Here is a 10,306-nt window from a genome sequence, read left to right on the forward strand (position 1 = left end):
AATAAATCAGGAATAAATACAATATCTGAAATAAAGTATTAAAAAGGTGATTTAATATCTCCATCTTTAAAACCCTTTCCTCTTCTAGTTTAAAAATATTTTTTCCAAGAGGTGCATAAAATGACTGTTCAGAAAGAAAAGAACATTTGATTAGATGAAAAGTAACGTCAATATTTTTTTAAAGACACTTGTTTCATAATTAGCACATAGGACTATTCTCGTATTGTGTACGTAAAGCTACTGATTTTGAGAAGTCCCCATTTCCCTTTCCTAAAAAATCCTACATTATCCACACAAGAATAATTCTTAGCCAACTCATCAGGAACTGAGATTCCCAAGCATGACGCACTGTACCATACATACATCAGTACCATTTTTAAAAGGATTTGACACAGCCCAACAGAGGAACAAAAAGAGGTCCTTGAAGAGGACTTTTCCACTCCAGCACCTAACCCAGCCTGCCTTTTGGCACTTAGATGTTCCCTGCAACGCCTTGGGAGAATCAGCCGTGAAGGAAATATAAAGACTGCAAGTCTTTGTCCACCTGTGACACTGAGACACGAACCCTCCCTCAAAGATGAGTAGAAGAAAAGACAGACTACAGAATATAGGCTGGAGATCAGGCACCTCACCTGGATTCACTGTAGATTCATTTTATTCTCCACCTCCCACAGCCCAGGTAGTAATCACCAGCTACTATTTTGGAGCCACCACCACTGAACTACTCGTACAAAAATATTTACTGCAGGAGGAGTTCACATTTCCATTTCCCGTATCCCGGCTAAATGCCCAAATCACTGGGCTATCCAACTTGTGTCAGTCTTTCTCTTTTAGCTTGACAGAAACAGCTACCCTGAAATAACTGCTAATCTGTAACAGAGGACACTCCTACAGATATGGGTGTGCAGGGAAGCAAAGCTAACCAACAGCAGAAATGCAGATGGTAGCTTGTTTTGGTCTCAAAATTTTAGCTCCAGCACACAGTGAGAAGTACCTCCGAGAACTTAAACCCTGGTCCTCCTACCATGCACCACATGCCTTCCCGAACAGCTCACTTAGATTTCAAGTCTTCTCGTTTTTCATCTAATATCACTTGGTTGGAGAGCTAACTCCCAGCTCAGTCCTCTGTCTACACATGTAAGAAATAAATAGGTTATTTACCAGGTACAATGAGCAACAATTCCATCAAAGCCCTGCAAAAAGAACATCGCCAAGAAGCCTGCACAAAGTGATAAAAAATTAAACTTTCACTTCTGCAGCAACGTCAGCCTTCAAGCTAAGCCATTATACTGTACAAGCAGCAGTCTTCATTCATTAATTATCTGTTCAAAATGTGCATCCACAAAAAAAAAAAAACCACTGTATTTCTTCCAATGATATTTTTTGCAATCATGAAAAAAGGCCTTTTCTATAAACTTCGTGACAGAATTGCAGCCAGCTACCCCTTTTAGAAAAACCAGCGTAAGCCCAATGTTCAGTGGCCTACTTCTAATGTAAAATTCTGAGAATAAAATGAACAACACAACAAAGTAAAAAATAAGCAATAAACTCCATTTGGCATATCATTAGCAACACTGAGTAAGAAAATCCAGGTTCAATATTCACCAATTTTCTTGACAGAAACATATCACCAGTTAAAAACATCTGTTTAGGTCAAAAAATCTCTCCCTACCAATGGCACATCTGGGCAAAGATAGCCAAAACACCAAACTCTTCAACTGTGAAGCCAAAGCCTCATCATTTTGCCACCACTTCACTCTTTTCATAACCCTTAAGTTTCCAGCAAACTCATCACTCAGAGAATCAAAAACTCTAACTCAGACTTCTGTCGTTAAGTCAGCAGTAAGTGCTGCGCTGGCCTATGTCAGCGTTACAGCTGCCCTAGTTGCAGGCCAACGAAATGACCAAGCGCAAACATTTAAAAATGCAAGCCTAAAATTATATTTTATCAGTACCACGAACAGAATGCAGGAATTACGTACTAGAGCTGCTGCTTTTTAACTAAAAGCTCCGCATCCACCTGCTAAAGTCAAGAACCTTTCAGGCCATTTTAAAGCCACCAAAATTTTAGGCCAAGGCTCAATGCAACAGCACGAGCTCTGTATTAGTTACAGCTCTTACCAGTTTTGATCCTGCCCAAGAATTGGATTTATTTGTAGTGCTTGCTATGACATGAGTGTAATTGCTCCAAAATCCAATAAATTTCACCCTGATCCTGGTGAAGAACAGAAAGCGCTCTCTCTACAGGAGCAAGTCTAGCTCTGAATACTAATGTCAACAGTCATTTTTCCTAGGACAGTTCCAACTTTTAAGTGAGGTTCTTGCTGCAAAACCTCTCAAACACAGTAATGATCTTTCTCCACCACACAGAAAGACTATGCCCACAGCACAGCCCCTACATACCATTAACTCTGCAAGGCATTCAAAGCTAAACATCTGCCTGCCGCTGCTACAGCGCATCTGTTCAAAAGGCCACCAAAACTACACAGTAGCAATGCTTCTCTATGGTTTGACTCATTAGTTGTAACTGCATACTAATTACATATTCCAGAATTACACTCCTCTCAATCCTCCTCGATAAGACCCAATGTGCTCGTTTGTAACACATCCTCCTGTTTACTGTATCTGATATTATGCCAAAGCACAGTTCATGCATCACATTAGGAAAAGAAGTATTTTTTTGATTTGGAAGAAGCAATTGCCACCTCTTGTCATCAAGCACCTTGCCGCATTGTACTGCGACTGAGCACGAGCTCTGCCTTACTGAATGTATGGAAATCGGGGCAGAGGACACAGGCTTCACCTCTCCTGCCATGCAGACTGAAGCAACCCGAGTAAAGTGACAGGCCTGCCACGATTATATTTGCAATTTAAGACGAGTTACTAGATGAAAAATAAAAAGTGCTCTGGACGTGAGGCACGGCGGGACAGGCGTATTTGCTATGTGAGCCAAAAAATCAACAGAGCCGGAGATAAGCGGCAGACCCGCGGTGCTCCGGAGCGGGCGGGGGCACTCCGGGCCAGGGGGGGACAGCACCTCCGCGACACGGGGGTGTCCACAGGCAGGCAGGTTGGCTGCAATCGCCAAGGCGCGCTAACGTTAATCCTCGCCATCACGGAGCTCCCGTTAACGGGCCCGGCTGTCGGGCCCCGGCTCGGCGGCCGCCCGGACAAAAGGAGGCCGAGACGGCGGCGGGGGAGGGCGCGGCGACCCGGGCGAGCCCCGGCGGCAGCCGCCGGCCTCCCGGCGGAACGGCACCGGGAAGCGCGTTAGGTAACCGCCGCGCAGGTCTGATGCAATAGCTGTACGTGCAGCACCCGGTGCCGGGCCCCGTCGCCGCCGGGAGGATACAGGTCAGGTCCAGGTCGAAGCCATCCTCCTGGTATCGCCTTTTGTTCCTGCTGACGATCTCTTTGATGATGGCGGTCATGTCTGGCAGCCGGGGGCCGCTCCGGGACAGCGCGCAGGGGCCAGGCGGCGGCGGGGCGCGGGACCGGGAGGCGGCGGGCAGGCGGCCGCCGGGCGGCCCCGGGCGCGGGGCCTGCTGCGCCGGCGGCTCAGCCCCAGGCGGGCCCGCCTCCCCCCGCGGCAGCAGCAGCGGCGGCGGCGGCGGCTCCCGGCGGCGGCGGCTGCCCCCTCCTCCTCCTGCCGCCGCTGCGCCGAGCGGGGCGGGAGCAGCGGCGGCGGCGGCCGAGCAGGGAGGCTCCGGAGCCGGGCCGAGTCCCTGAGGGTGCCGCCGCCGCCGCCGTCTTTGAGGCGAGCGAGGCGGAGGCGGAGAGAGCAGCTCTCCGGCGCTCCGGGCCCCAGCAATGGTGACAGCGGCGCGGGGCGCCCCCCCGGCCCGGCCCCGCTCCGCCCCGCTCCCCGCCCGGGGCGGCGGCAGTAGCGGCGGCGGGCCCGGAGCCGCGCGGTGGGGCCGCGCCGCCGGGCGGGCGGGCGCTCCGCTCCGCGGCGGGGCGGCGGTAGCGGCGGCGGCGGCTCCTCAGGGCGTGCGGACCGGCGGCGCGGCCTGGCTCATCCCCCCCGGCCTGCTCCGCGCCCAGCAGCGCCGCGCCAGCGCTAGACTCCCATCATGGCTGCAGCTTCCGAGAGGGGAGGCAGTACCGCCCCGCCCCCTCCGCCACCTCCGCGGCCCCGAGAAAGTAGTCCCCCACGAACCGACGAAACGGCGAGCCGCCGCCCCGCCCCGCCCCGCCGCCTGCCGTCGCCCCCGCCCTCCCACCCTTCTCCGCGCCGCACCCTGGGTCCCGCCGCCCCGCGGGGGGACGGGGAGGTGGTGGGCGGAGGGATACGGGCGGCGCGGTGAGACGCCGGCGCCGCCGCTGCCGCTGAGACGAGCAGAGGTGCTGCGACTGGTCACGTGGGCGGCCCGCTGCGCTCGAGGCGGCCCCTCCCCCCGCGAGCGGAAGTGGCCGGGTCGGGCCGGGCCGGGCCCTGAGGTGAGGCGAGGCGAGGCGAGGAGCGGGCCGGGCCGGGCCGGGTCCGGTCCGGTCCCGCCTTTCCCCTGCCGCCAGCGGGCCCGGCCTGCGGGAGCCCGCCCGGACGGCCCGACCCCTGAGGGGAGTGGGAGCCGGACCCCTTCCTGCCTTTCGCGCTCCTGCGGCCTTCTGGCGCTCGGGGCCCGCGGCGGGCGAGAGGATGGGGCTCCCCCCTCTTTCCCCCCCTTCTCCAGTCAGGTCGCCCCGTGGCGCGGGTGGGTGCCACAGCGGCTGCGCCCGCCCCGGCGGGGAGCCTGGGCCGGGTGGGGGGCCTGCGCGTTGTCTGACCGGCGGTGGGCGAGTAACGGGCACGGTGCGGTCCCGAGCTCCGGGGCGGGGGGGGGGGGGGCGGGGGTGTCAGCCCGTCGCCCGGGGCCTCGTCCTTCTCCCCCCGCCCGCCGCTGTGCGGTTTAGCGTAAGGCTAAGTGAGTCGAGCTGGCTCGGAGTCGCTGCCCTCCCTCCGCCCGCCGCGGTGCGTGAGCACCTACTGCCCCCTGCAGCCGCCCGGGCCCCGGGGGAGGGGGGTGTGGGCCACTTGCTGCCCTCCGTGCCTGCCGGGGCCGCCGTCAACCCAGCACGGGGGTAGGAACGTAAAAGTGCCCCCCCCCCGGCTCACTGGTCGTGCCCGTGGTGTTTTCGTGGAGCTTTCTGTCCCGTCCCCCCCCTTCCCCATTGATCACAGTTATCCTGGTGGGGGGGTGGGAAAGCACGGTCTCTGAATCTCCAAATCAGCCTTTAAATCCTCTAAAACTTCAGCAAATAAGTCCCATTGTACAAGGCTCTTCGCACTCTCTGCTGAAAACTCCTATTAGAAGTCTTTGGGAATTGCCGCTGTTAATGATTTGCAGGAAAATGACCATCAGGTAGCCATTTGCAGCCTGAGCTGCTGAGCAGGAACGCTGGCTGCAGTCTCAGTTATCAGTTTCCATCTTTCTCATAGGTTGGTAGGACATATTTTGAGGGGGGGGGGGGGTGTGATTTTTTCCTTTTGTGTGCAGACGGGTGAAATATTAGCCTATTGAGGTAATACAAAACAAAATTCTAAGGCAGCTTGGAATGTATGACTTCTGTAAAGTGTCAGGAATGGAACCTGCTAGAGATCAGCATTTGCCCCAACTGCCAAGGGATCAGGAGAGAGCTTGTCCGATAAGACATTTGAAGAAATGGAGTTACTAGGCAAAAAAATTTGTAGATTTGACTTCCTCAAAAATACTATCTTCATGTCATTATCTTGTTGGACACTAAGTAATGTGAGGGATATCCCATGGAGGCCAAAGATAACATACCTTCAAAGGAAGCCTATTTAAAGGGAGTGAGAAGGCAGTTGTTTGTTTTATAAAGGGGGTGATGGACATCTCCAAAAATCCACAAGGAACAGAAACGAAAAGAAAATGAAACCACTTTCTATGCAACTAGAAAAGAGACACCATGGAAAGGACCAGCCTGATGGGAAGAGGAGAACCCATGCACCCCTTTTTCCCTTCTTTCCATGAAAAGCAGATGACATAAACCAGGCAGGTATCTCCCTAAAGAACAGATCCTGGTTTAAATCATAAGTCCGCCTCAAATGTTTTCAAGGCTGGCAGGGAAAGACACCTTGCCGAAGAGACTTTTTTTCTTGCTAAGCCCATCGGACCACGGTGAAGACGGCCCTCGCAGGAACATGAGAGGGAAATCTCTCCATAGTTTGCTGAGTGATTGCATTACCCAGGGAATGGCTATCAAATACGTTTGAGCAGGGCAACTTGGAGAAAAATAGCACTCGTTTGCATATTGGTTGGATGCTATGGCATTCAGCCAGTCTGGCAAGTAGGAAACATGAGATAAAACGTAGTACTCCATGTGTATGAGAAGATCTATTAAATATCAATTTTTGCATCTATAAATTAGGCAATACTTTACAAAACTTTCCTTTTCCTTTCTGAGGAACAGCAAAAAGGAATTCAAAAGTGCAAGATAAATTCAGTGTCTTGTTCAATCTTTAAACAGCTTTTAAGAGAGGTACTGAAGTCTGGCTGCAGATGGCTGGAGCAGGAAGAGGAATGGAAGGGTGAAATGCTACGCTTTGCCTTTAAGGGCTCAAAATAAACTGGAACATAAGGTGGAGGGATTTCCTGGGTTGCTGCAGCCTTCAGCCTTTGCAAATGCTATATTATATAATTCCTTTCATAAATGTATCAAGTTTCATCTTAAGATCTTTTGCCACCATTATTCCCACGGAGAAGCTGTTCCCAGAACCTTCTTCTGATTTTCATGCTAAATATATTTGTGACTGGTTTGTGTCCATTTATTCTTGTGCCAGCACTGGCCTTAAATAGCTCCTACTCCATAGCATTTACCCTTTTTACCCTTTGTGCGCTTACAGGCAGAAATGTCCCTTTTTGACGTTGTCTGACTGCGCTAAGCTAGCTGAGATCCCCTAACTTTCCACTCTCCCTCATCTCGGCAACAACTTTCTGCACCAGTTTCATTATTATTTATTTCTCTTAATACAGATGACCAGAATGGCATGCAGTGTTCCTGAAGGTATCTTGCCAGCGCCAAGGACAATGGTGTTAATTCCTTCCAAACGCTGCTAGGAACATTGCTCCCAAGACCTGTCAGGGCCTTGTTTTCGTGATCATATTAGCAGCTCATAGTTATTTTGGGATCACCTTGTGTGTGTGCAGTGAGATCGTACCGTTCCTTTCCCGAACTTCAAATGTATTAAATGAACCCATGAAACCTACTTTTAGGTCCTGGACTCAGAGGTTATCCATAGACAAATACAGATGTGGCTGGCAAATCAAGACCATCTTTGAAAACAGTTCTGAAAGCCCTAGATTCTTAAGACTGCCCCTCTCTTTCTAACATCCGACTACATACATGTCGCTAGGAAGTTGATATGGCTTAATTGAAAGTCCTTTTGAAATTGAAATTGAAATTCCCGATTCCAAGTCAGACCAAGGCTAAAAAGCAGTCTGAGCAGTAGCTATCTACCAGTGACCATTGTGTCAGCAAGGCCTGGGAGAGGTTTTCATCACACCATGCAGCGATGATCTTTGTAACAACAGCCACTGCTGAAATCTTATGATCCAACCTGCGGGACAATGCCAGCAATTGGTAGGACAGGGAAAGAGAACATAATTATGCCACCGTTAATATTAATGCTGTGCCTCCATCTTCGACTGCATACAGTTGAGGTCCCACTTTAAAAAGTTAGCTGGAGGTCTATAATATCTTAAGTTACTGAAGAGGTTGGACAAGGACTGCTTGCTTTGCCATTTCTTCAATATAAAATGTAGGGGATCCAGATGAAGCAAGCTGGTGACAGTTTCAAAACAATAGAGGTAGGTAGTGTCATAGTGTGATGTTAAATTGTGGGACTTGGCTACAAAATGCTGCAGAGGCCCAAAATTTTTGAGGAAAGAGTAGACAAATTCATGAAAAAATAGGCTATAAAATACAATGCATCCTCTGACTTGAGAAGTCTGATCTGCAAGTTGGTGAAGCTCAGAAGAGTCTTCTGGGGAAAAACCACTACCTGCTTTTGCCCAATTACGAAGCTGTTCCTAGGCATCCCCTTTCCTCCAGCTTTTTCTTTACTTTCCCATCTCTCATTTTGTTCTTTCCATACACTTTACCTTGCTTTCCGTTTATCTCATTTCATCCCTGTTCCCTCTCTCTGTGTTTTGTTGTTCCCTGTGTCTTGCAAACCCCCTTCCTACCTCCAACCACCACAGACCCTTCTGATTTTAACATACCCCTCCTTTCCCATCTTGCACCTGTTCAGGTCATGGGCAAAGCTCAGGTCAGCCTGAACTGATTGGAGAATGAAGTTCACAAAAAATAACATGCTTCATAGCAAAGCACCCCACAGTCAAAAGCAAAACAGTACGTACAGCCTGCGGCCTTCATCTTCCCTTCTCTGATGAGTTTTCCAACTACACTAGGTCCTTTCAGTGACCTTCTAGTCCTGTATTGAAGAACTACAATGTCCTAGAGTCCAGCCAAGTCATCCATACATTTGATTTGAAATTTTTCAATTTGGGGGAAATTTGCAATCTCGTTTTTCAATATCAATCAAAAAAACCCACCCAAATTTATCTTTTTCCACAGCTGCAAAACCAAAATTGATAAAAAAGTATGCCGAATGAGTTTCAACTTATGTTACCACTTTCTAGATCTGTCCTTAAGTAGGAAGCCTACTCCATGACCCAGAGTAGCCAAGGCATGCCAAGCACTTGGCAGCTGCCACAAAGACCTTTTTTTCTCCAGTATAAACCCATGATTCCAGTACATTTTTCTTTCAGACAGATACTTTTACTAGAAGGTATAAATTGAAAACTGAGGCCCAATTCACGTTGCCACGGGAAAGGAACAGTCCGTCAGCAGTAGGCTGGATGTCTGTCCTGGCTCCTGCAGCTCCTGGTCAACCTGGTGCATGGGCAGCACAAGTAGCGGCAAAGCAACACCTCACTATGGCCAGGTCTGTGCAAACAGGGAGAGCTCCAGGGGTACCAGAGGGATGGAGACTTAACGGAGACCTCTGTGGGTTCAGCTTCTAGAATGAATTAAGTCCTACGTCGAGCCTTCAGCAATGTAAAGGTTTTGAGACTCTCCATTTAGGAAAGTAGGATGAATTTGGTGTATCTCACCATTTTAAAGAAATATTTGTTCAGGAAATTGTATTCTCTCAACACTTTGAGAAATTAGGACCCAATCCAATTTACACATTCTGCATCAACCTCACCTTCAACCTGGCCCTGGTCAGCTTCTGAAAAATTGCATCTCTCAAAATTTTTTTAAGTATTTTTCAACAGAGGATTTCTTTCGAAGGTTACCACCACATCTGTCAAATAGCAGTGACAAAATGTAGGTTTCAAGCTTCTATTACTTGTGTGTGTGTTTGCATTTCTCCTTAATTGCAGCAAAACAGATGTCACTTTTTTAAGAGTGGGAGAAAAAACAGAAGGGTCCTAAATATTTTCCTATGGTAATGGTAATTCGAACACAATGGCGTTTTGCTATGCAGACAGTGGAATGATTGATTATCCTTTTTCTATCCAGAAGGGGTGATTGCAAGAACGAGTATAAGCCTCAAATGAACAGCAAAAGCTGTCAACATCACTGATTATATCTAATTCATTTTTGAAACATCAAAGGGAAACCATTCACATATTCTACATAGATGGAAAAAAAAAATAGAAGATTATAACCTTATTTACCATCAAAGATGGGACGAGCAGCAGAAAAGGAAGGCCTTCTATAAATCAATAGGTGCATTTAGACATTGATACCTTTATTTTCTGATAAAATACACTTTTTATTTGGAAGAGCTATAGCACACAAAACAAAAGGGAATACTGATTCGTCAATACTGATGAAAAAGTTGTTTCAAAACTTTTTTAATTTTGCGGGGGGGTGTGTTGGTGTATGGAACTGAATCAAAACTGCTGGAACAGTATTTTGGTAAAATCACCATCACTTTGAGAACGTGAGTATTTTTTTGCATGTGGATGTAACCATGGGAGCACCACGCACCACCGAGGCAATGATGGATGGATACTGGTGGGGTGGATGACGTCCCACTCGGGTCGCTGGAGAGCGCGCCTAGGTTTCAGCACCAGCCAGGTCAGCTGTGGGAAGGAAATTCGGCGTCACGTTCTCTGCCTGAGGCGGTGTTGGTGGAGCAGGTACGGTGGAGAAATCACAGAGCAGAACTATGGGTCTGCTCCACGGGTCCTGGTCTATGGCAGCCACCAGCAGCTTCAGTAGACTCCTTGGTGGGTGAAGCATCTCCCGCGTTTGTGTACAAGGAATGAATTTTAAAAATGACCCATAATAA

The 10,306-nt window shown here is 49.4% G+C and overlaps 1 protein-coding gene across 4 annotated transcripts in view; it reads right to left on the reverse strand.

Annotated features, from left to right (window-relative positions):
• Positions 1-3,564, reverse strand: part of PTEN (phosphatase and tensin homolog) — a 104,133-nt gene extending 100,569 nt beyond the window's left edge. For all 4 annotated transcript variants that reach the window (XM_087768086.1, XM_087768087.1, XM_087768089.1 and 1 more), the window contains exon 1: positions 3,353-3,564. In XM_087768086.1, coding sequence (XP_087624212.1) covers positions 3,353-3,431 — 79 coding nt within the window. In that variant the 5' untranslated portion in view covers positions 3,432-3,564. The remainder of the gene's footprint in view (positions 1-3,352) is intronic.
• Between the last annotated feature and the right edge of the window lie 6,742 nt (positions 3,565-10,306).

Source organism: Nipponia nippon, unplaced genomic scaffold, assembly GCF_047370975.1.
Source record: "Nipponia nippon isolate SJK-2023a ecotype South Korea unplaced genomic scaffold, ASM4737097v1 scaffold_3, whole genome shotgun sequence".
NCBI classification, from domain to species: Eukaryota; Metazoa; Chordata; class Aves; order Pelecaniformes; family Threskiornithidae; genus Nipponia; species Nipponia nippon.